Source organism: Capricornis sumatraensis, chromosome 15 (genome assembly GCF_032405125.1).
Source record: "Capricornis sumatraensis isolate serow.1 chromosome 15, serow.2, whole genome shotgun sequence".
Lineage (NCBI taxonomy): Eukaryota > Metazoa > Chordata > Mammalia > Artiodactyla > Bovidae > Capricornis > Capricornis sumatraensis.
This window is the reverse complement of record NC_091083.1, coordinates 81,408,536-81,434,244: the sequence shown is the minus strand read 5'-3', so window position 1 is coordinate 81,434,244 and position 25,709 is coordinate 81,408,536. Positions and strand designations below refer to the sequence as shown.

Here is a 25,709-nt window from a genome sequence, read left to right as displayed (position 1 = left end):
CGCCCGGCCGGGCGAGACCCCCGTCGGCGCCGCGGCCGCGCCCGGGGCTGGACCGTCATTGGGCGGCGTGATCTCGCCGCGGTTCCGCGGCCCTGCCGCCGCCGCCACCGCCGCCGCCGCCGCCGCCAGCGGAGCGCACCGGGCTGGCCGGGCGAGGGGCCATGGCGGGCGCCGAAGACGGGCCGGGCCAGCAGCCAGAGCTCGAAGACGATGAGGCGGCGTCCTGCCGGCGCTGGGGCGCGCAGCACGCCGGGGCCCGCGAGCTGGCCGCGCTCTACTCCCCAGGTAGGACCTCCGGCCCCCTCTCCCGGCCCGCAGTCACCAGCCAGCCTGGGCTGCGGGGCCGCGGTCCTGTGTCCCCTGGATCGGAACCCCAGCCTCAGCCCCCAGTGCAGAGCTCCAGGCGCGGCTTCTAACTTGCAAGTAGCGCCCCTAAGTCTTGGGACCCCACCCCAGCGCCCCTTCCAAGCGCAAACCAGAACCCCAGCCACGGGGCTTTCTGGATGCAGAGACAGCCCCCCGGATCAAGGAGCTGCCATATCAACTCCTCGGGCTACGGACAGCTCCCATCACGCTGTCGGATCCCAATCCTAGCCCGGGGTCCCCGCGGCTGTAAAGAGCCCCTAGTCTTGGGGACCCACCACACCAGGACCCCAAGCCGAAAGCACCCCCCCCTCAGTGACATGTACTGGCCCCCTCCTAAGAGTTACACCCTATCCCAGGTTCCCCAGATACAGATTTCACACCCTGGGGCCCTATCTGCACCCCTGCCGGGGCCCTGGGCTGTAGTGACTTCACCCCACAAATCTGAGCATATCAGGTCTGCTCTGGGAACCTCAACTCAGGGGGCCCCACCTACCGAGTGCCCCAGACGCCCTTCCTCCAAAGCCCCATCCTAGATTTATAGCTTCAGTTTATAGACCCTCACCCCTCCCTCCACACCCCGCGAATTAACTCTCACCCTGTATTTTGAAATTCTGGGTGGTGAGGGCCTCCCTGCACACCTTCCAGTTTAAGCTTTCTCTCAAAATTTAAGCCCCAGTCCCAGCCACTTCCTCTCCCCCATGTAGATGTTTATATTAACCTCCTCCATAAGGACTTGGGGGTGTCCACAGACCAGACCGCAAACTTAGAGACCCTTGCTCTGCTTCTGCCCCCTGACAAGGTCCCGGTGTCTGCCTGCTGGGCCTACCGTTTCTGCTCTAGCAAGCAATGACCTCCACCCCCTTCTCTGACTTCCACTTGAGCCTCAGGAATCTCATTGCCAGGCCCCAGCAGAGCCAAGTGTCCCCAGGGATTAAGGAATTGCCTTTGAGAACTCCAGAGTCAGGTGACTGGGAGGCCCCTTTGCTTGGGTGTCACCAGCTCATCCAGCTTTATTTATTTGTCAAACATTGTGACATCTTTCCTTTTCCCCCGGGGAGGGGGAGGGGGAGGGGGCCACCACGCATAGATATCCCTTGCCTGAGGCGAGAACGAGTCCACCACCACCTTGGGCTTTCTGCCCTGACTGGCCAGGGTTTGCATACCATCTCTGCCATAGCTGTCTGTATGACCTGAGCTGTAGATCACCAGAGGCTTTCTGGATTTGCAGTTTCATGTTCTGAGTCTTTTTTTTTTTTTTTTTTTCATACCTAACTTGGGCACCTGGCCCATGATGCCATAGTGTCTTTAACCCGTTCCCCCAGCACCCAGCTTGTGGACCTAAAACCTCTGGTGCTGCCTGGGGCAGCCTGGACTTAGCATCCTGACTGCTTCTTAACTATGTGACCTGGGCCAAGGTGCTGGCCCTCTCTGAGCTTCAGTTTCCTCACCTCTAAAATGGGTACATGATAAAGCTTATCGGTTCCTTAGTGTCACTGGGAAGGGGAAATGAGATCATCCATCTCGTGTAGTGCCTAGCATACAATAGGGAATCCCTGTTATTAATGCCATAGCCCAACCTCTCCTGTGAGTCTTGGGGTACACTGCCTCATCTCTGTGGTCCTCAGGCTCACCACCTGGAAATCCAGGGTAAGATTCAAAGGCCCCTTCCTTTGGTGTCCAGCTCCACCCACTCAAGTAAACCCTACAGACCTTGAAATCAGAAGGGTGTTCTGAGCCTCCCCTGTGGACTCCGCTTCTCATTCCACCATGATTGCATCTTTGTCCAGTTCTGGTTTCCCCAAGTGCCCCTCACCGTCTAAAGGACAGCCCCTCAGGGATTTAAGGGAGCAGACAGTCTCCTGGTCCCCCAAACCTGCAGTCAGAGGCCTTGCCTCCTCCCGACTTGGAGTTTGGGTGGGGCAAGGGGAGAGCCTGGGGAGGAGGAGTGAAGCAGAAAGAGACTGGCTTCTCTGAATTCCGTAGGCCTCCCTCTGCCTGCCTCTGTCCCTTGACGTTGGGGAAGTACCTCCATCTCTCCGGGCCTGGCCTGTGACGTAAGGGACCAGGGACACATGCTGAGCACTGGGACCCTTGTCCCAGTGCCTGCTCTAATCCTTGGGGGAACAGTGGTCAACAAAACAGGGAAAACAGAGTTGGGCTTTTGTAAACCCAGTAAATAAGGGAAATAGCTTACTTGCCCAGTGGTGGCAAGTACTGCGGAACAAATAGCCAAAAAGGGAGAAGTTGGGGACAGTCACATTTTAGGGGGGGCAGTTAAGGCCTCCCTGAACAGGTGACATTTGACCCAAGACCAGAAGGGAGGGACGCCTGAAGATATTTGAGGAAGGATGGGTCCAGACCAGGGACACAGCAAGTGCAGAGGCCCTGAGGTTAGGAGCGAGCCTGAAGTGTTTGCGGGAGACTGAGGTGGCCCGCGGGCTGGAGCAGAGGGAGCCAGGGCCGAGTCAGGAAGGGTTCTGGGTTCTGGGACTGGATTCCTGAGATTCACGGGTACAGAGGTAGGTTGGTACCGTGACAGCTGGCAGCAATAATGAGGCAGTTAACATAGTTGACATTTATTGGTCCCTGACTGTGTGCTGGGCGTTTCCTTCCTATGCTCTCATTTCAGCCTCCCTACAGTTGTCTCAGGAGTATCCTGGTATCAACTCCATTTTACAGGGGAGGAAACGGAGACCCCTGTAGCCTCCTCATAGCCCACCCCCCACACGTGTTCTTCCCAGTGCTTGTCCTGCCTGGGACTTGGCTTGCTTCTGCTCACCAGAGGGGAAGGTCAGCCTCGCCAGGGACACCATATGTTTGGCTGGCCTGGAGTGGCTGCACCCTGTCCATCTTTAAGACCTTCCCTGAGGCTTAGCAAAGAGTGATGATCACGGTCACACAGAGAGTTAGCAGGGCCAGAACCTGAACACTGTTCTGGAGTGTTCTGGGTTCTGTGTTCTGAATCTTTGCTGTGGAAGTGAGCCTGCCGAGGGTGGGGGTGCGGGAGGGGGCCCATGTTCCAGGGCGGCCGGGCAGCATGCCTGCAGGGCTGGCGGCAGACACGGTGGGCCTCGTGTCGGCTGAGAGCCATAAGGGGTCTGATGGGGCCACTTGGGTTGAAGAGCCTCAGCCCGATCCTCTGGACCCTGAGAGTCTGCCCCGAGGACGCGCCTGGGGCCTGGGAGCCATAGAGGGTCCAAGTTTGGGTTTTGCAGACCCTCTGCCAGGTGCAGCCCTTGTGACGGGTGGGAGGGCTGGGCAGGCCTCCCCCAGCCTCACGGGCAGGCCCAGAGGCGAGGTGGGTGTCCCGCATCCTGGCAGGTACCAGCTGACCTCTGGCTATGTGGATACGCCGGCTCCAGGGGTGGATCTTGGCAGGTTCCCGGAGCCCCTGTTCAACCCCCAGCCTGTGGGACACAGGCACTCAGCGTGGGTGGGGGGGTGAGGTGAAGGGTGTCAGGAGTGCCGGGTGGGGGTCCTGGCCTACCATCCTGGAGCTGAGCTGGGCTGTGTCCCCAGAGGGCCTCCCGAGGCCCCTTCCTGGCCAGGCTGGTCCATCACACTCCTGGCCCGGGTTTCTGTCTCCCTCGTTTCCATGTCTTTGTCTCTCCCTCTCTCTGGCTACACTCGTTCTCTCCATCTCCGTGTATGTAGAGACCCCCCATCTCTCTCTCTCCCCCTCTTCTCCCTCTCTCTCACCGCTCTGTGTCTCTGATGCCATTCTCCCCCATCTGTCTCTCTTCCTCTGCGTCTCTCTGGTCCCTCCCTCCCCGCTACCTCCTGTCCCCCCACCTCCCTGAGGCCGAGGGTCTCCTAGTGGCCCCGGACCCACCTTAAGGGCAGGTTCCAGGGCTCGTCTGACTGAAACAGAAGAGGCGGGCCCGGTGCCAGGCGTCCGGCTGTGACCTGTCCCCAGGAAAGCAGAGATGCCCCCCGCCCCGCCCCTGCACAGCCACCACACGCCAGCTCAGCCCTTCCGCAGGCCACCAGGCATCACCTCTGTCCCTCGGCTCCGATCATGGTCAGGCCAGGGGCTGGCTCGGGGAAGCAAGGCCCAGTGCTGTGCTGGAGGTGGCCCGAGCCCTCTATGCGGATGAAAGGCCTTCCCCTCCCCGGCCTCAGTCTGCCCATCTGTGATGTGACCCCATTTAGACCCCTTGACTGTGCAGTCCCGGCCTGGCTCACTGTCCATGTTGATTTTGGTGACTCTCGAGGGACTTCGGACACCTCCTCTCTCCAGGCCTAGTTTCCCCCTCTGAAGGTCGAGGCAGATAGCCCCCAGCTTTCGGTGTACGGCAGGCCAGGCTGGCTGGGATCCTCCCTGGCAGTGTAGCTGGTATGGAAGAGGTGCTCTGTGAATGCTTATTATAATAGATACGTTTTTTTCTGGGTCATAGTTGAGGCACTTGTTCTGCAGAAGACTCCAGAGCCTAGAGGACAGTTTAGATGGAAAATATTCAGATTTCGGGATGTTGTCCATGGCAAGGGGAGCGAGCTGGGCTACATTTGGAATCAAGACAGTCCCAAACGTCCAGGCTAAGGTCTCCCACTTACAGGCACAGGATCCAAACCCAGCTCTTGGTTTTTACCTGCTGAGCCTCAGTTTCTTCATCCAGGAAGTGGGATCACACAGTTCCTCCCTCAAGGCACTGAGACTTGAATGAAAGACCGTGCCTCATCTTTCAAAACCCAGATGGCTGCAGGGGCCTGGCCAGCACTGCCACCAGTGGAAGCCCCCCAGGATGAGGCCTCAGGGAGGAGAGAGGGCTGGGGTAAGCCAGGAGCTCTGCCCCCATCTGAGGGGGGCTCAGACCTGGGGTGGTCAGAGCCTGTGTTCTTAAAGGAAGCAGGAAAATAGGAATTTAGGGTATTTTTTTTTTTAAGTGTAGCTCCTTTTTTAAAAAAAAACTAAGAGCAAAATATGGCAGAGGGGGAACTTCCCTGGTATTACAGTGGTAAAGAATCTGTCTGCCAATGCAGGGGACATGGGTTTGATCCCTGCTCCGGGAAGATCCCACATGCCACAGGGCAGCTAAGCCCACACCCCACAACCAGAGAAAGCCTGTGTGTCGCCAAGAAGACCCAGTGCAGCCGTTTGCTGTTTAGTCGCTCAATGGTCGCCGACTCTGCAACCCCACAGACTGCAGCACACCAGGCTTCCCTGTCCTTCACCACCTCCCAGGAGCTTGCTCAGACTCATGTCCATTGAGTCAGTGATGAGAAGCCATCCAACCATCTCATGCTTCGAAAAGACCCTGATGCTGGGAAGGACTGAAGTGCAGCTATAGATGGATAAATGAGACAAGACAGAGGGAGTGGGTCTGCAGAGTCTCTGGCGTGGGCTGCACACTGTGCCCAGCCTGTGATTGGCCTGGTTATTGTTCCTGTCACTTAATCTCATTGCTGGCGCTGCAGGCCGGGGGGCGGCAGATCATACTGAGGAATCTCCCGTCCCTGACCACCGGCCCTCCCGGCTTCCTGCTTCTGAGCCCCCCGTCCTGGCCGCAGACCAGAGCCACAGGAGGGAAGGCCCTTCAGGGTCCTATCATGGTGACCCCAGGTTGGGGCGCTGGGGTGGCAGGGCCCCGGGGTGCCAAGGAAGCAGCCCCTGACTGCGGAGTGGGCGGCGAGGGGCTTCTGCACCTGCCTCCATGTGAGGCCTGGAGGATCCTGGCCCTGTCTGGGTCCCAAGGTCCTCGTCTGTACGAGGGATACGACCCTGGGCATGTCCTTCGCCCACTCGGAGCCTTGGTCTTCTCACAGGGTGGAAGTTCTGGCTCTGGCTTGGAGCGCAGTCTGCTTCGTGCAGCCCGGACAAGGCCCGTTCTCTCTCTGAGCCTGGTCCTTGTCACACCGCTTCAGAGAAAGGTGCCCAGAAGCAAAGCCTGACGGTTTTCCTCTAGGATCGTGGTTAGGAATTTGTTATTCCACAAGCATTTATTAAGCACCAACACGTGCCAGGGCCCTGCTGTGCAAGGCAGGCACAGTCCTAGGCCTCCTGAGTTGACATTTAGGGAGAGGAGGATGGAGGTTATGCAGGCAGAGTTTCTCATGATGGGCCCCATGGTCGGGGAGCCCAGGCGTCAAAGGAGGAATAGTAGATGGCTTCCTGGAGGTGGAGGTTCCACAGAGAGACCTGCAAGAGGAGATCTGTCCTTGAGACCAGCTGCCTGAGAAAACAGTGTTCCTGGGGACCATGTCACATGCAGCCAGGTGGTGCTTTTATTTCCTTTTGCGTTTTTAAATTTTAATTTATAATTATGAGATTTTTGCTAAGATATCACATTCATAAATTTTAAATTCAAAAGGAGGTGAAAAGACAGTCTTAACTCTACAGTTGTTTGGTTGTCTTTTCTCTCTTTTTTTATGTAAATGGATGTTTGGCACTTGGCTGTTTGCACTTACCAGTTTGTCCTGAATATCCAGTCCCTCCGTCAGCCACATAGGAACAGTCACCCAGGCTTTTTGCCTAGCAACAGAGACACTGTAAACCAAGTTAACTTGTCTGATTCCCCAGGCAGTGGACACTGAGGTTATTCTCAGTGTTTCGATACGGTCAACAAAGCTGCAGTTGAGTGAATCAGCCTGTCCCAGCCCACAGGATATTAAAAATACGTGCCAAAATTATATAGATGGTTTCATACCTGCATCCTGATTTCTGGCTCCTCTTGAGAATTAGAGCCTCTGACCTGCCTGGGCCCACACTCCCTGTCCTGGCAGTGGTCAGCCAGTTAGTGCCTCCCGCTCTAGGAGGGGCACTTGTGCTGCGGTGTCCCACTGCCCCCACCCAGCCCACCTCACTGCTTCTAACCGCCTCTCCAGCCCCTGGCGATGTTAAGAGCTTGAGACCTCCTCATCGGCCCTGTGGCTGAAGCCGTGGAAGTGATAACTGTGGTTGGTTTCTCCTGAATTCCTGACTCATTGCCTGGAGCCCCGCTTGATGGACGTGGGACAAGGTCTGAACGTGCATAATTAAAAGCTGTTTGTGGCGCTTTCAAATAATTGCCTACCAGAAGGGGGCAGGTGATAGGATAATGAGAATTAAAAAAAGAAGCTCATTAAAATTCCTTCAGGGGTCTCCAGAGAGAGCCCAAAGGGGCCCACGAGATCAACGTTCTCGTCCTGTCTGCCAAAGACTTGGCACATGTAAGGCCAGCCTCGTGGGCAGCAGGCCTGTGTGCAGAAGAGTTTGGTTTAACACAGCCGGCCTGGAGTATATGACGTTGGACAGACCTGTCCCAGTCTCTAGGCCTCAGGGACACTCTGTGAAATGGGCCTGCATTCAGCCTGCAGTCTGCACTGCGGACTCATGGAACACAGTCAGAGAGCCCTCCCTAGACCGGCCCCGCCTGGCTCTGATCCTTGATCCCGTGGCCTTGGCCCGCCACCCTGCACTCACTCTCGCCCCTTCTCCCCGCAGGCAAGCGCTTCCAGGAGTGGTGCTGCGTGGTTCTGTGCTTCAGCCTCATCGCCCACAACGTGGTCCACCTCCTGCTGTTGGCCCGCTGGGAGCAAACGCCCCTCGTGATGCTGGGCGTGGGTGAGTGCCCGCAGCCCCGCTGCCTGCCTTGGTTTCCCCAGGGGCCAGGGACCTACCTAGTGTCTGCGCCACGCTGATGGCGACTCACACATCGTGCGTGCACAGGAATGGGGTTCGGGCTGTGGAGACCCTGTCGCCCATCGCACACACGTGGCAGCTGTGTCTGTGCTTGGCCCAGAGACCTGGGCGTCATCCTGAGTTCCTCCCCTCTGTCACTCTACATCCACACCATCAGCGAGTCTCCTGGCTCTGCTTTTGAATTGTATCCAGCATCCACCATCCCCTCCCTGGTCCAGCACCATCCTCCAGGCTGGACTGTGGCAGAGGCCTCCTCCATGGTCTCCCCACCTCCACCTCAGCCCTCCACTGTCCACAGGCAGCTGGGAGGATCCCATCGGATCCCACATGAGGTCACACCACTGGTCTGTTGTCCCCAGTCTACTTAGAACAAAATACAAGCTCCTTGGCACAGCCCCCAGCCCTCCTCCTATCACTTCCCTCCTCCTGTCGGCTCATGCTGCTGCTGCCACACCAGCCTCCCCGCTGCGCCTCCCCGGGCACCGTCAGACACGCTGCTAGCTCAGGGCCTTTGCACGTGCTCTTCCTGAGCTTGAACTCTTCCCACGGAGCCCTGGGTGGTTCACGACCTCGTCCCCCTCAGGGAGCTCCTCCCTTACAACAGCAGTCCTTCCGTGCACCCCGCACCCCACCCTGTCCTACGTTCTGTTTGTTTGTCCCCTGCCTCCCCCAGTCACACATCCGCTCCCTGAGAGTCAGGGCTTGTGCGTCTTCGCTGCTGTGTCCCCTGACGCGATGCCTCACACAGTAGGTGCTCTGTAAACGCTCACCAAAGCGGTGAGTGAATGAATGGACAACCTGCACACATCGGTGCCTGCCAAGCGGTTTCCGCCGGTCTGTCCTCAGGCTTCCACGGCCTGGGCGACAGGCACTGCCATCGTTGGCATCGTTACACAGAGCAGGAGACTGAGCCTCAGAGCGGGGACCGGCCGGAGTCACCCCTCAAAACGGAAAGCACTACACGATTTCTAATTCATTGTCTCCACGCCCAGGTCCTGGAGTGACGTCATTCCTTCCTGCCTGCCCTCTGCCCCTCCGCTCTCCCCTCTAATTCCAGTGCTTGTCGCTCTGACCCCAGGCTCAGTGGCCGCTGTGCCCTTGGTCCAGCCGGCCAGCCCGAAGTGTTCAGCTTCCACAGTCTCATTAAAAGCATTCTGGCCGCTCAGGCCAGTAGCACTCGGGCCTGCTAATTGAGCCATCGGGGTTTGCGGTAGGAGTGGGCATGTGCTGGGTGGCTGGACCAACTGGAAGGGAAAGAGGGTAACGCATTAGTGCTGAGGAGCCAGGCCCTGCCCACAGAGCCGGACATGCCCCCTCTCTCCAGGGGCAAGAAGGACCTGCGCCCCCGGCCTCTCTGCCTTGGAGCAGCACATTCAAGGGCGGGGGTGTCGACAGTGTGAGCCCCGACACCCGTCTGGGGGCGATCACAAGCAGACTGCTGTATCCTGGACTCACATCAGCTCTGCCACTCCTGGGCTCTGTGGCCTTGGGCAAGTGTCATTACACCCCTGAGCCTCTCTGCCACATCTGGAAAGTGAGGCTGCTGTAGTACCTGCTGGCTGGGGCCACTGTGAGGGCCAGATGCATCCCTGCTGAGAGGGCAGCGGCTGGGTCGAGGTAGGGAGGGGGCACCGCCCAACATTCCCCTCCCCAGGGCTCAGACCTAGCCTCTCAATGGTCAGTTTAACTGTGGATATTTCCGGAGACTGCTGCATGCCAAGGGCTTCCCAGGTGTCACGAGTGGTCAAGAACCTGCCTGCCAGTACAGGAGACCTAAGGCGCGGATACGGTTCCTGGGTCCAGAAGATCCCCTGCAGGAGGAAATGGTAACCCACTCCTGTGTTCTTCCCGGGGAAATTCCATGGACAGAGGAGCCTGGGGGGCTGCCGTCCATGAGGTTGCTAGAGTCGGACACGACTGAACGACTACACAACAACAAACACCACCACGTGCCAAGCCCCACCCTGGGCTCTCTGCACTGTAGGCGGCAACCGAGCCAGAGTTTCGGGCACCTGCTCTCGGACCCGGGTGGTTTCCCTGTCGGGCAGCAGCAGGGTCTGGGATGGTGTATCCAGACCTGCCCATCTCCTAAACCGCAGACTCCCTGACCTGGGACTGTTTGGCCTCCACTAGGAGAGAGAGTATGTTCTCAGCAGCAGGCCCACTCTGGGCCAAGGACCCATAGCACCAGAGACCCCGTGTGGGTTGAGTGAGCCAAGAGGTTGGACACCCCAGGTAGGTCACCACCTCCCTCCCCCGACTGGGGCCAGATCTTCCAGCCCTGGGGTCAGGAGATTTCTCACCTGCTTATCAGCCAAGCTCTTCCACCAAACACCTTTGCCTCTGGACTGATAACAGCCTACAATCCTCTGATAGCAGTGTTTGCACAGTTCCTGATCGATTTAAGTAGTCACCCTGATTTCTGCATTGACACACAGGAAGGAAGGGTACTGTGCCAGCCTACAGAGGCCACCCCTAGCCTGCTGCTGTCTCCCAGGCATTCTGGTGCCCCTGGCAGGCCCCAGAAAGCCAAGGAGCCAGAAGCCTTGAAAAGGTGTCCAGTTAATACAGATAGATGATGCCATCCTGGGTGGCAAAGTCAAGATTGGCAGAAACCGGCAGGGAAGATGAGAGGTAAGAGGTCAGGAAAGGTCTCTCTGGAAAAGTGGCATTTGCACAGAGACCTGAAGGCAGTGAGGGAGCTGGCCAAGTGGTTCTCTCTGGGGTATTCCAGGCAGAGCGAGCAGCAGGGGCAAAGCCCTCGAGTCTGGGGTAAGCCCCGCGCGCTTGGAGAAGAGAAAGGAGGCCAGTGTGGCCGGAGAAAACTGACCAGAGGAAAAGTAGTCGGAGGCAGATCAGAGACCCATGGGGACCAGCCGCACAGGGCTTTAAAGGCCATGGTCTGAACTTGGAGTTTTATTCTGCAAGCCGTGAGAAGGCACTGGCGATTGTCCCCTTGGAGCCAGTTCAGTTCAGTTGTTCAGTCATGTCTGACTCTTTGGGACCCCATGGACTGCAGCACACCAGGCCTCCCTGCCCATCACCAACTCCCAGAGCTTACTCAAACTCATGTCCATTGAGTCAGTGATGCCATCCAACCATCTCATCCTCTGTTTTCCCCTTCTCCCGCCCTCAATCTTTCCCAGCATCAGGGTCTTTTCCAAGGAGTTAGTTCTTCGAATCAAGTGGCCAAAGTACTGGAGTTTCAGCTTCAGCATCAGTCCTTCCAGTGAATATTCAGGACTGATCTCCTTTAGGATGGACTGGTTGGATCTCCTTGCAGTCCAAAGGAATCTATAGTCTTCTCCAACACCACAGTTCAAAAGCATCAATTCTTTGGCACTCAGCTTTCTTTATAGTACAACTCTCACATCTATACATGACCACTGGAAAAACCATAGCCTTGACTGGATGGACCTTTGTTGGCAAAATAATGTCTCGGCTTTTTTAATATGCTTTCTAGGTTGGTCATAACTTTTCTTCCAAGGAGTAAGCGTCTTTTAATTTCATGGCTGCAGTCATCATCTGCAGTGATTTTGGAGCCCAAAAAAATAAAGTCTGCCACAGTTTCCCCATCTATTTCCCATGAAGTGATGGGACCGGACGCCATGATCTTAGTTTTCTGAATGTTGAGCTTTAAGCCAGTTTTTTCACTCTCCTCTTTCACTTTCATCAAGAGGCTCTTTAGTTCTTCACTTTCTGCCATAAGGGTGGTGTCATCTGCATATCTGAGGTTATTGATATTTCTCCCGGCAATCTTGATTCCAGCTTGTGTTTCATCCAGCCCAGCATTCCTCATGATGTACTCTGCATATAAGTTAAACAGGCAGGATAACAATATACAGCCTTGACATACTCCTTTTCCTATATGGAACCAGTCCATTGTTCCATGTCCAGTTCTAACTGTTGCTTCCTGACCTGCATAGAGATTTCTCAGGAGGCAGGTCAGGTGGTCTGTTATTCCCATCTCTCAGAATTTTCCACAGTTTGTTGTGACCACACAGTCAAAGGCTTTGGCATAGTCAATAAGGCAGAAATAGATGTTTTTCTGGAACTCTTGCTTTTTCCATGATCCAGTGGATGTTGGCAATTTGATCTCTGGTTCCTTTTCTGGTACCTTTTCTAAAATCAGCTTGTACATCTGGAAGTTCACGGTTCATGTACTGTTGAAGCCTGGCTTGGAGAATGTTGAGCATCACCTTACTAGCGTGTGAGTTGAGTGCGATTGTGCGGTTGTTTTGAACATTCTTTGGCATTGCCTTTCTTTGGGATTGGAATGAAAACTGACCTTTTCCCGTTGGAGCCGACATCATCTGATGCAGCAGGGTGGGCGGGTGGGAACGGAGAGGTCTGGAAGAGAGGTGAAGGTGGTGGCCGCGACCCCAGAAGGGCAGCGGAGGTGTTGAGAAGTGGTAAGAGCCCGGTGCGCCGTGAAGGGTGAGCTGCCAGAAGGTGCTGACAGGTTGGCTGTGGCGGTGAGAGGGAGACGGGTAGGCGGCCTGAGGGAAGTGATCGCCAACAGCCGGGAGGGAAGTGGAGGAGCCGCGAGAAAGGAGCTGCGGGGGGAAGCAGGAAACCGGAACCGGTCCCGGTGTCCCGGGAGGAGAGATGCTGTTTGAAGCCTAGGTGCTGGCGGAGGGCCCCCGGGAGTGCTCTGTGCGAACAGAGAAGAGGCCTGAGACCCCCAGAGTTTTCAGAGCGGGAAGAGGAAGAAGAGCCAGCCAAGAGGGAAGATGGGGACCTGAAACACGAGAAGGTGTTTCAGAAGACTTGGGGGTCAGCGAGGAGCACCCACCAAGCCGAGCAGCAAGACGGGGCCACGAGGGACCGTCGGAGTTGTCCCCCTGGAGGTCTTCAGCGGCCCGCACAAGGACGGCGTTGGCCACAGCGGCTGAGTGACCCAGAGATGGCCGCGGGAGCCCTGAGCTGTTTGCTGCGCTTGGGGAAAGGGCAGGGAAAATGTGGGGAGTGGCGAGCTGGTGCCCGAGGGAGGGGCTAGAAATTCCTGGCAGAGGAGGGGGGGTTCCAGGTGGAAGGCACAGTGAGTGCAGAGGTCAGCAGAGATCCCGCAGTCACAGGGCCTCGGGTCGTGGCGGCCTCTCGCGTCAGGAGTCTGGCCTGAAGGAGTCTCAGCTGGATTTGAGCTGAAAGGTGGTAAAGACAGGATTTGGCCCCAGGACCGGAGGGACCAGGGCTTCCCTGATGGCTCAGCAGGGAAAGAATTTGCCTGCATTGCAGGAGACGCAAGTTCAATCCCTGGAGGAGGAAATGGCAGTGAACTCCAGTATTTTTGCCTGGAAAAGTCCATGGACAGAGGAGCCTAGTGGGCTACAGTCCATGGGGTCACCGAGGGTCGGACACAACTGAGCGACTAAACACACACACGCTACACCGTAGGGACCAGCCCTCAGCAGTGCCTGTTTCTGTATCAGCCCCATCTCCACACCAGGCCTCAGGGTGGGTGGGGCAGAGAAGTCCCAGCGCGTGGCCTGTGGGGAAGTGGAGGCCCCAGGGAGCGGTCTCAGGGTCTCGGGGTGGCTGGGGTGAGTCATCATGGTCTCCTAGCCTGGCCCCGTGTCCTGCAGGCAGGGTGGTGACCAGGCTCAGGCCGCCCCCAGGGTGAGCCAGCCACCAGGCGCTGACACCAGCCCTGGGACAAAGAAGCTTCTGTGTGCCCGCCTCTGCCAGCCCTGCTCCCGTTAAAGAGGACTCGGGCAGCAGGCCTGGAGGCCTGGACTCACACTGTGGAAACGGCCTCGGCCCATAGATTAGAGGCATTTCCTCCCGGAGGGGGGGAGGGGGGAGGACTCTCTTCTCTCCAAAAATAATTCCTGGCATCTCTGTAAAGCCCACGTTCCTCCTCCCTGCTGGGCAGCCAGAAAAGGCCAGGGGCTGGTCACTGGACAGATGACACCGCAGAGGCTCCGAGAGGGGAGCGATATTTAACTACTAACTGTGGCTGCACTGGGGGACCGCTCACTGTGTCCCACGGGCCTGCGCTGTGCCCTCGGTCGCTCCTTTGTGTCTGACTTTTTTCAGCCCCATGGACTGCAGCCCGCCAGGCTCCTCTGTCCATGGGATTTCCCAGGCAAGAATGCTGGAATGGGTTGCCATTTCCTTCTCCAGGGGATCTACCCACCCCAGGGATGGAACCTGCGTCTCTTGCGTCTCCTTCACTGGCAGGCGGATTCTTTACCACTGCGTCACCTGGGAAGCCCTTAGGATCTGCATTCGCCTGTTACTAGCTAATGGTACTTAAGCGACATAAATACCGTTCCTGTCTCAGACATGGAGGCTCAGCATCATCATGAACAGCCCTCTCTCTGGTCCCTGGCCACCGACCAGCAGCTCTGACCCCTCCTTACTACCCTCCAGGTCTCATTTCTTCCTCTGGCAGGTGGGATGTGGTGGGGCCTGTCACAGTGGACATGAAGTGAGATGATACACTTTTTTTTTAACGGACTTTCTTTTTTTAGGACAGCTATAGATTTACAGGAAATGAGCAGATAGACAGTACAGCAAGTTCACATAGAAGCCCTGGCCCCAGTTCCCCTTATTAGTAACATCTCATATTGGTATCATATGTGTGTTACAATGAATGCACCAATATGCATACATTATTATGAAGTAAAGTCCATAGTTTATCAGAGGTCCTTAAGTTTTTTTTCAGTTTTTAAAATTTTTTTAGGTAACAGCTTTGTCGTCATATCGTTTCACACAATATTGCATTCACCCATACAAAGAGCACAATTGAGTAGTTTTTAGTAAATTTATCAAGTTACCTAGTCATCACCACGCTCAATTTTAGAACACTTTCGTCACCCTGCAAAGAAACGCTGTCCCTCTTAACCATTAAGTCCTAACTGATCTCCGTTCTGTATCAGTAGATTTTCATATTTTGGATATCTCATGTAAATGGAACCCTGAACGGTGTGGTCTCGGGTGTTTTTGGTTGGTTGGCTGGTTGTGTCTTAACTTCTTGTTTTATGCTGGAGGATAGCCAGTTGCCAGCGTTGTGATGGTTTCAGGTGTGCAGCAGAATGGCTCAGCCACAGAGATCATCCTTCTCCCCCAGACTCCCCTCCATCCAGGCTACCGCTTATTGAACAGAGTTGTCTGCGCTGTGCAGTAGGTCCTTATTGGCTATCCATTTTAAATGTAGCAGCATATACAGATGTCCTTCATTTTTAGTTACTGCCCTTTTTCTATCCCAGGATCCCATCCACGATCCCACGTCACGTTTAGTTGTCATGTCCGTTGAGGTTCCTGAGCTGTGAGTTTCTTGGATCTTCCTTGTTTTCAGTGACCTGGACAGCTTGGAGGAGTGCTGGTGTCTTGTGGGATGCTCGTCTGCTGAGATTTGTCTAGTGTTTTCGTTAGTGGGCTGTGTGTCTTGGGGAGGAAGAGCCCAGAGGTCAAGTGCCATTTTCATCACCATCTATAGCAAGGATATATACTATCAGCATGACTGATCCCCGTGATATTGACCTTGACCACCAGGCTCAAGTGGTGTTTGTCAGGTTCCTTTAAGGTTACTCTCACCACCTCCCTTTCGTATTGTTATTCCCCTGGTAGAGAAGTCACTGCACAGCACACGTTTAATCTGTGGGGATTTATATTCCCAATAATATACTTTTTTAACACCTTTGACAAAGGACCCAGCACACAGGAAGCACCCTAGTGTTAACTGTAATTATAAAACGTTTTTCTAGTATTGTTTTTATTATCATTATCATCTGTAAGGAGTTTCTTAGGTGGCCGCCTGCCAATGCAGGAGACATAAGAGACGCAGGTCTGATCCCTGAGCTGGGAAGATTTCCTGGAGGAGGGTATGGCAACCCACTCCAGTATCCTTGCCCGGAGAATCCCATGGACAGAGGAGCCTGGCGGGCTATAGTCCGTGGGGTCGCAAAGAGTGGGACATGACTGAAGCGACTTAGCACGCACACATCATCTGTAAGGATTAAGTGCTTAGGACGATTAAGGAGATGAGATCTGTAACTGGCTTAGGACTGGCCTTGGTACAGTTTAGGGATTAAGAGAGAGAAAACATTTAAGGTGCTGGCACAGGGCCTGGTAACTATAAGTGCTCAATAAATATCAAGTAAAACTAAATAAGCAAGTGGGTGGGTAGATGGATAGGTAGGTAGATGGCTGACATCTTTACCCAAAAAAGATGAAGGCATATGTCCTCACACAGGCTTGTGAATGACAGTTCACAGGAGCTGAGTCATTCCAGCCCCAACCTGGAAACAGCCTCTTTGTCCACCAGCAAAATGGATAAATGTACTGTGGTACATCCAGGTGGTGGAATACTATTTGGCACTGAAAAGGATGAACTCCTGAGACAACCACATGGATGCCTCTAGAAGCATTATGCTAGGGAAGGAAGCTAAACCCAAAAAAGCACATCCCATAAGGATCCATCTATGTGAAGTTCCAGAATTGGCAAAACCAGTGTATAATTATGGGAAGCAGATTGGTGGTTGCATGGAACAAAGGTGAGGAGGAAAATGGCACCATAAGGGAGCCTGCTGGAGGGCTGTGTTCTCCTGAGGCAGCCTTAGCTCAGGCTGACGGGACGGGCTCAAGAGGCACCTCCGCCGACCCTTCACTGGCAAAGGGAAGATGCTGAGGCCCAGAGCAGGCAAAGAGTTGGCCCAGGGTCACACAGCAGTGCCTCCAACTCTTAATCTAGCTCCCCCTTCGCTTGGCCCCAGTGCCACTATTCCCTCGTGGTAGACACAAGGCAGTGTGTACACAGCATCCTGCGTATGCAGCAGGAGCTCTATTAATGCCCCTACACCTACAGTTTAAGGGCATGAAAGGGTGCTGGTTTTGGAGACTGGTAGACTAACCTCAAACCAGGTCTGCCACTCAGGGAGGTGGTTCAGCCTCCCTGAGCCCCTTTCCGCATCCGAGGAGTGGGGAAAATAACCGAGGCTGTCCCCTCAGATGGTGACCAGTGCTGTGAAAGAAACAAAGCAAGGAGACGTGACCAAGAGCACCTGCCTGGGAGGATGGCTTTAGCCGGGGGCTTCGTGATGTTTACCCTGAGCTAGAAGACGGAGGAGGAGCCAGCCCTTCAGGGGTCTCAGGGAGGGGGTGGGGCGTCAGATAGAGGAGCAGCAAGTGCAAAAGCCCTGGGCTTCCCAGCCTTCGCCAGCCCCTTCCCTAGCCCGGCCCGCCCTCCCCGCACCGCCCTGAGTAGCACGACTGCCCAGCCCTGTGCACCGGCCTTAGAGCCCCAGCACGGCCTACCCCTCCCCAGCGTGGCCCCCAGGCAGCGTCACCCCTTCCTCACCCTGTCTTTTTTTTTCCTTTTTCTGGCTGCGCTGGGTCCTCACTGTTGTGCGCAGGCGGGCTTTCTCTAGTTGCAGCGAGCGGTGGCTACTCTCTGCTTGTGCCCAGGCTTCGTTGCCCTGCGATATGTGGGATCTTCCCAGACCAGGGACCAAACCCATGTCCCCTGCACTGGCAGGCAGATTCCTCTCCACTGTACCCCCTGGCAATTCCCCCTGCCCCTTATTTCTCTGTCCCAATAACATGAGCTCAGCCAATGTCCAATGCATCTCTGGCTCTAGTGCAGGGCACACAGTAGGTCCCTGGCAGAATGTTGCCTTTATGGACTAAATGAACAACAGCAAAGATAGTAACAGTATTGAGGGCTCCCTCTGCACTACAGATTGTACTTAGCACTTCCCATCGATTCACTCAACACGTGTACCGACCCATATTGTGTGCCGAGAAGTGGGATGCAGCCATAAACGAAAGGCGAAAATTCCTGACTTTGTGGAGCTGACATTTTTATAGGGGAAGACAGTAAACAGAAATGAAGTCCAAGGTGATAGGTGCTTGGAGAAGACAAGAGGCAGGAAATGCTGGGAGATGGGGGTGCTTACGGTTTTAGATTAGGTATCCTCGGGGGAACTTTGAGGAAAGATCTGAAGGAAGTGAGGGAGTGAGCTGCGTTACATTTTGGGAAAGAATGTTCCAGCAGGGTGAAGAGCAAGTGCAGAGACCCAGAGGCTTGTAAGGGGGTGTAAGGGAAGGGGAATATGCCAGCAGGGCTGAGACGCAGGTGGTGGGGAGCAGGATGGGGGTGGTACTGGGGAGTCACCTTGGGCAGCGGGCTGGCCACTCTGCCGTGGTTTCCCCATGTGGACAGTGTCGTGGTGCATCCTACTGAGATATTTGGACCCCAAGGTAGCTTAAAAGCCTGACTCTGCCACTGGCCATGTATGCGACCTCAGTCTAGTTAGTTCTGTTCTCCAAGCCTCAGTTTCCACCTCTATAAAGTAAAAATAAGGATGATACCAGCTTCTAATAGATGGTGAGAATTCGTGAAGATCGAACGTGTCTGGCACTGAGAAAGTATTCAGTAAATGGTAGCTGCAGTGTTCTTTTTTAATCCTCCTCATTCTCATCTGGCTAGAGGAAACTGGGGCACAGAGAGGTTAGGGAACATGCCCAGTGTCACACAGCTGGCGAGTGACAGCTGGCATGTGAGTCCAGGCGTAACAGCACTTACCCTCTGGATTATACTGAACCCTCAAGTAAGCATGTGGTTTCGGGGCTGAGGGGTCTTTGTTCCAAAAAGGCTGCTGGGGGCCCAGTGATCACATTGACTGTTGGTAAAAGCTGGGTTGCAGGGCTGTGGCTTCTGTCTGGACCTTGGGTCCTTCCTGACACCAAACCCCAGAATGACCTTGCCATCTATCACCAGTAGCACTGGAGTAGAGCAGGGCGACTGTGGGTCAGAGAGGAAGTGCCAGCCGGCTCCTAACAGGGAAAGGCCGGGCAATCTGAGCCCAGTTTACTCTTCCAGACTCACCTAGGAAGTGAGGCCCCACGTCTCCCTGGGGATGATCAAGTAAAGGGACAGACTGCAGCTCCATTCACAGGGAGCAAAGTGTCCCAAGGAGAGAAGGGAACACCCTAACCTGAATGACTGAGCGAATGACTTCCTGAGTTGGGGTGGGGAGTGGGCAGGGATGTGCCCTCGACCCCCCATCCCCACCTCCAGCTCACCCTCCTCTTGTCCACAGTGGCAGGGGCTCTCCTTGCTGACTTCCTGTCCGGCCTGGTGCACTGGGGAGCCGACACCTGGGGTTCCGTGGAGCTGCCCATCGTGGGGAAGGTACGTATGTTGACCCAGCCCTGAAGCCCAGCCTGTCTCCTCCAGGAGAAGGTGGGGCTGTCTGACCTGAGCTGAGTCCCCTTTCCTCTCTGAGCCCATTTTCCTATCTGTAACGTGGGAACCGTGGTTCCAGTCTGACCCCCGCTCCCCCGCCTTCAAGACCAGAAGAGGAATCCCCTGTGATTTCCTGGAAGCAAAAGCATCAGGCCTGGGACAGAGAGCTCTGATACATGTCCACCTCACTGGACCCCCTGGAACTTGGGGGCCATACCGCATCTTGTTCTCCTCTGCCTGCCCTGCAGCACCTCACTGTTCGTTAACATCGAACTTTATCTGGTGTCAGTCAGACGTTTTGATTGCGATAGAAAATCTGGTACACACTTAACCACAGAAAGGTACCGATTTGTGTACTAAAAATTTTAGAAGCCACGTTAGGGCGTGGTTGGGTCCAGTAGGACAAACGGACTGTATTCTCTGGACCCCGTCCCTCTCCACGCCTGTCTCTGCTTTCCCCTCCGCTGGCTCCACACTCACGCGGGCTCTCCCCTGGTAAGGTGGCCGGGATGACCATCCACTGCCTCAAGGTCCATCCTCCCAGCTCAGCGCTCCACGGAGACCGCCCCCTTTCCCATAGTTAGTACCCAAGTCCCACGGCTCATCCCCATTGGCCTCGCTTGGGTCACGTGGCTGTCACACATCCAGTCACTGTGGCCAGAGGAATGGGACGCTCTGATTGGCCAGGCCAGGGTCCGAGGAGGCAGCCTGATTGGAGCAGCTGGTGCTAAGAGAAGAAGCAGAGGCTCTTACCAGAAGGAAGGGTTGGATACTGGAAAAAATAAAAGGGTCCTGCCTGTCAGTGTGAGGGGTCTCTTCAGTTGCCTCAGGGTAGGAGAGGAGGGTGGAGGTTGTACCAACCCCGCCTCCATAGCCCAGGTCTGGAGACTGAGGCCGACAGAGGGGCAAGCAGCCGGAGGTCCCACCAGGTCATTTCCACCCGTCTGCTAAAGCTGCTAGACCCGGGGCCTGAAGGCTGGAGGGACCCACAGCAGTGCCGTGCTGGGGCAGCATGCCAGAGACAAGGAGGCGCTCCCGCGCGGAGTGTGTGTGCAGGAGGTCAGGGAGAGGGGCTTGACTGGTCGGCTGTGTCCCCTCTCCCATCCCCCCACCTCACCTAGGCTTTCATCCGGCCATTCCGGGAGCATCACATCGACCCAACAGCCATCACCCGGCACGACTTCATCGAGACCAACGGGGACAACTGCCTGTTGACGCTGCTGCCACTGTTAAACATGGCCTACAAGTTCCGCACCCGGAGCCCAGGTAAGTATGCCAGCTGTTGGTGGGGGAACCTCCAGAGAGCCCTCGGACAAGTACACACCCCCCCACCACGAGCCTGCCATAGCTTGTGTGGCTGTTTCGCCCCTCAGTGTTATAAAAGTTTAGTTAGTTGCCCTCATGTAAAATTGGGATATTTGACATAAAGATCTGTTTGCAACTTCTCTTGAACAATCCAATCTGGCCACCTGTGTCCTGGCTCCCATTTGGCTGCACTGGGCCGGAGCTGAGCTGTGGGGTCCCCCTTGCACAAGATTCATGCTCTCCAGTTTGCCACAGTCCCCGCTGCTCCCTGCAGTCCTAATCTCCACCCACCTCCCTGCCCCCGCCCCCCACCTTGTTCATTTGAATTCACCTGCCTGGCCCTAGGGGCTTCTGATCTTGCCGCCTGGAAGAGTATGTATAGCCTGATCCAAACTCACTCCTGAGTTCAGATCTCTGCCATGCCTATTTGGGGAAGGGAACTTGTCCCAAGGCGAGTTCCATCACCTCTCTGAGCCTCAGTGACCTCAGTGTGGGGCAAGATGGGGGAAGACCCCTTCCTCTGAGCCAGCTCTTGTTCTAACAGCTTGACACCTTGCTGGTCTTCAGAGCAGCCCCCTGTGGGGAGATGGGCTGAGTGTGTGTGGTGTCTAACCACATCCTCTCCCCGCTGCTCTGAGTGGCTGTGAACTCCCTTCTGAGAACTGCCAGCACAGGTCCCGCCCCTCCCCTTGGGATAAGCCTGAAGTCAGTGACCCAAAACGGCGGCAAAAGACCAGCCCCCTGCCTCTGAGTGGGACCAACTCTGTGGAGTCATCAGCATTTCAGAATCCACTCTCTGCCCTGCCCCCCCCATCAGGCTGAGACAAGACTCCCCCCATCCCATCTTTGCTTAACTCTTCCCCTGCCCTGTCCTGCTTTCCTCACTCCCTTGGGTGTTTTTCAGAAGATTCCCCTCCCCAGTCAGATAAATCACGTGCACATGAGTCCTTGTCTCAGCGAGGCTCTGCTTCTAGGGAATCTGGACCAAGATTTATTCCCATTTCATTGATGAGGAAGTTGAGATGTGAAGAGGTAGAGTCGCTGACCCAAGTTCACACAGTCAAGAAATGTCTCAGCAGGGACTTGCACCCAGCCCTGCCTCACTCCAAAGCCCACAGTCTCAACCATTATTTCTGCTTATTTCTATTCTGCCTACTGAGCAGAAGGGAAGACTGAGGCCACAGGAGAGTCTGAGCCTGCCAGAGGCCATGTGGGAGGTTAGAAGGAGCCCAGGGTGCCTGCCTGCCATCCCGGGAAGTTTGCCACCCAGGGGCAAGGGGTGAGGGCCAGGCTGGCAGTGGGCCCCTGCCCTATGTGACAGCTGCTTGGGGCCCGTGGGCACCCACCCTGTCCCCACCCTGCAGAAGTCCTGGAGCAGCTGTACCCCTGGGAGTGCTTCGTCTTCTGCCTGATCATCTTTAGCACCTTCACCAACCAGATCCACAAGTGGTCGCACACGTACTTCGGGCTGCCACGCTGGGTCGTCTTCCTGCAGGACTGGCACATCATCCTGCCCCGCAAACACCATCGCATCCACCACGTCTCCCCCCACGAGACCTACTTCTGCATCACCACGGGTGCGTTCACAGGATAGCAGGGGCGGGCTGCCCCCACTCCGACTGCTGCTCCATCCTTAGGGTTGGGGGCAGAGGTCACAGGGGGATGCGGCACAGTCCTGGAGGAACTTTCTCTCAGAACACACATTTCTTGGGTACCTACTATGTGCCACGCACCCTTCTAGGTGCCAGGGACACAGCCATAAATAAGATAGACACTCAGACACCCTCTTCGTAGAGTTGTGATGCCAGCCACCCATCATCTAGCAGATATTTATTGAGTGCCTACTGTGTGCCGTGGCACTGAACAAAACACAAAAATCCCTACCTTTATAGCATTCTAAGAGGGGACAGCCCAGGCGATAAGTACTACATCTGGCAGTCCTAACTGCCAAGGAAGAAAATAACACAGAAGACGGTAGCAGAGGGAAATAGGGAGCTTTGCCCCTTTAAATGAGTTGGTCAGGGAAGGCCTCCTGGAGAAGGTGGCATTTGAACTGAGGGAGAGAGTCCTGAGACCTGGAGGGAAGAGCTCTCCAGGCAGCAGGAGCAATAGGTGACGGAGGCAGGAACACACACGCCTGGTTTGTTTCAGGAGCAGCGAGGAGGCCGGTGTGGAATGAGGGCCAGGATAGGGGAGCTGGCAAGCTCCAGGTGTGAGAGATGCCATGGGGACAGGCAAAGCAGGCCGAAGAGCAGAGAATCGGGGGGAGATCAGGAATCTGAAAACTGTGGGAGGGGCCCTGCGGATAAATGACAGATCAATCCAAGCAGAGGGAATAGCAAGTACAGAGACCCTGAGGCCAGAACATGTGCCCCAGGGGCAGTTGGGAGGCCCACATGCGGAGCCAGTGAGCCAGTGCCAAGGAGGTGAGGCAAGTAGGTTTTCCGGGGTCCGTGGGTATCTTTTTAAGGTTAAGTGTATCACGGGTTCTGTTAAGTCAGGCCAACTTGGGTAACCTTCAACTCCTCCATATGCAACTTTCAGAGGCTCACAAGCCTCCCTGGTTATCAGTTTTCTCATTCACAAGATGAGGCTACAGCCACTCCTTCACAGACCACCTGCCAGGGCTGCGGTGTGAATGGTCAGACGGCAGATGCAAAGTGCCTGGCACATAGCGGGTACTCAGTAAGCTACACGTATGGGTTTGGAGGAAGGGTTGGGTTTTGCTTTGGTTTGGTTTGGTCAGGTATTTTGTAGGGTTTTTTGCTTTTGCCTTTCTGAAAGCAGAACTGAGAGCCACAGAAAATATTTTTTTGTACATCCTAAAGTCATGCTTTTTAGGAGCAGGTGGAGAAGGGTAAATTTTAGGCTCTTCTGGAGATCACTTAATTGTTCAGCCAGGGCTGGGGTCAGTCTTGGTTTGGCCAGGTACTAACTGGGAGACTGCCCTCCAAGACAGTCTTCTCATGTGGAAAATTGGACTCATAGTAATACCTAGTTCAAGGTTCAGGTGGGAGACTGTAATACAGATTAAATAAGATTATGAGACTTATTTAACGGAAATAAAACTATTCACTTAGCTACCATGCCAGGCATCATCCTAGGCCCTGGGATCCAACAGGATCAACAGTGAAAGAACATGGGGTTATGGTTGGGAGCTGGAGATCAAAACCAACACTAAACAGGGAAGTGACAAATTAATGAGGATGGTTACAGGTTATCATGAAGGCTGTAAAGAAATAAGGATGGGTGATGCGACAGGCCTGGAGGGCTGCTAAGTGGTAGTCAGGGAAGGCTTCCTGGAAGAGGTGGCGTTAGAGCCAAATGATAGGAAACACTGCCTCCGTGCCTGGCATATAGTAAGAGCTCAGTAAGAAGGTGAGTGAAGGGATGAAGGTGTATGTCTGAGCAGCCCCTCAGCCCATTGATGGGGAGCCCCCATCCCCAGATTCCTTGGTCAGCCCTTTTCCCCTGCCCTCTGCAGACCCTACTCCCAGTCCCTCTGCTGCCCAAGGCGGGGCCAGCTGTCTGTCTGCTCTTACTGTTGCTCTCCCGTTCAACCCCTCCTCACACCCCCCTGCCCTGTCTCTGCTGCAGGCTGGCTCAACTACCCTCTGGAGAGGATGGGCTTCTGGCGACGCCTGGAGGACATTATCCAGGCCCTGACAGGCGAGAAGCCTCGGGCAGATGACATGAAATGGGCGCAGAAGATCAAATAACTCCTCCAGGCACCACCTCGTTGCCAACCTTCCCCAGCTCCCCCAAACTGAAGCCATCTGCCAAATTCCAGCCGCCTCGCGCTGGCCACTCCAGGTGGAGAGGACACCTCCTGGGCTGGGCCCGGGCACCTCTAGCCCACCCCCCACCCCTTGTGACACAATACTTGAGCCACTGGTTTTTTTCATTTCCTTCATTTTTTTTCCCCTTGGCCCCTCCCTAGCCACCTGAGCTGCTCTGTCTGCCAAGCCTGACTGCAAAAAAAAAAAGAGCCCCACCCTTTCAGCCATCCCTTGGGTTCAGGACAAGCTCACCAACTCCCCACACACCCACCACTCCCTGCCCCACTGGGCAGCCCTTCAGCGTGGCTGGTATCGGAGCACTGAGTCATCTTACCTGTTCCTGTCTGTCTGCCCGCAGGGCTCTAGGAGCCCCCAGGCACAGCTGAGTGTCCCTGGACCGTCACCCCGCTATGGCCCTGCAGACTTGACTCCAAAGGCCTCGGTGAACAGCCTGCCCAGTCACCACCTTCAGCGTAGCTTGTCCACCCAAGGGCGGCAAAGTGCAGCAAGGGTCTGGGGGCAGCTGGCCAGATGAAGCCGAAATTTCCTGATCGAGTGGACTCTGTGCTCCTCAACCCTTCCCCCATCTGCCTGTGTGATTCCACCCAGAGCTGACGTTTCTAATTGGAGGATGTCTTCGAAGGGCACAGCCCCTGCAAAGGGTCTTGGTCATTGGAAAGGGACACTGCGTCTCCTCTGACTTGAGGGTATGTCAGAGAAGGAAGAGTGGGGCTTTTTTGTTTCGGTTATTTTTTTTTTTTAACGGTGCTTGCTTGTTTAATGTAAATAATAGAAAGCCTTAATATCTTTTCTGTAACACGGAGTAATATTTTAATGTCATGTTTTGGATGTACATAATATATTTATAACAAAGCAGCAAGAGTCTACTTAACCTGGGCTGCCTCCTGTTTCCTGATTGGCGGGAGGAGGGGAAGTAAGGAGGCTGGAAGGTTGAGGCCCCACCCGCCCCTATTCCCGGCTTCACCCACAGCCTTCTGCTAAGATGGAGGCTTTGTCCCCCAAGACAGTGAATCAGTGTTGACATCTGCTCCAGACCCTTTTGGAAGGGGGCCCCATGATTCCGTGAGGAATTTTCATGTCAGAGATCATGGGGGTAGAGACATGGAGGCAGAACCCTACTGAGGAACCCCTTCTGCAGAGATTTACTGGCGCCAAGCGTGGAAATGAGCCAACAAGGACCTCCCTGGTGGAGTCGACTTCCTGGGGAGAGACAATAAACATACATAAATGCACATGGATTTTTAGATGGTGATTTGTAAAGAAAATGAAACGCTTGGGATGACATTGGAAAAGCGGGGTGAGGCTGCTTTGGCAGGTCAAGGAGGGCCTCTCTGAGCAGGTGACATTTGAGCTGAGACCTGGAGGAGGAGATGGAGCCAGTTGGGGAAAGAACTGTGGGAAAAGCCCTCCTGGCCAGACAGTAGTG

At 55.2% G+C, this 25,709-nt stretch overlaps 1 protein-coding gene across 3 annotated transcripts; it reads left to right on the top strand.

The window, feature by feature from the left end:
* The first annotated feature begins 161 nt into the window (after positions 1-161).
* PEDS1 (plasmanylethanolamine desaturase 1) lies at positions 162-25,441 on the top strand. Of its 3 annotated transcripts, XR_011145925.1 has the most exons (7): positions 162-285; positions 7,787-7,906; positions 19,033-19,124; positions 20,300-20,444; positions 21,848-22,060; positions 24,081-24,296; positions 24,424-25,441. XR_011145925.1 is itself a non-coding variant. In XM_068986703.1 (6 exons), the coding sequence occupies exons 1-6, from the start codon at positions 162-164 to the stop codon at positions 24,200-24,202; spliced, it is 807 nt and encodes a 268-aa protein (XP_068842804.1). In that variant the 3' UTR covers positions 24,203-25,441. The 3 variants fall into 3 exon arrangements, 2 of the variants coding, with proteins under 2 accessions (XP_068842804.1, XP_068842803.1); XM_068986703.1 differs by having other exon boundaries at positions 19,033-19,115; positions 24,081-25,441; XM_068986702.1 differs by having other exon boundaries at positions 24,081-25,441.
* The last annotated feature ends 268 nt before the right edge of the window (positions 25,442-25,709 follow it).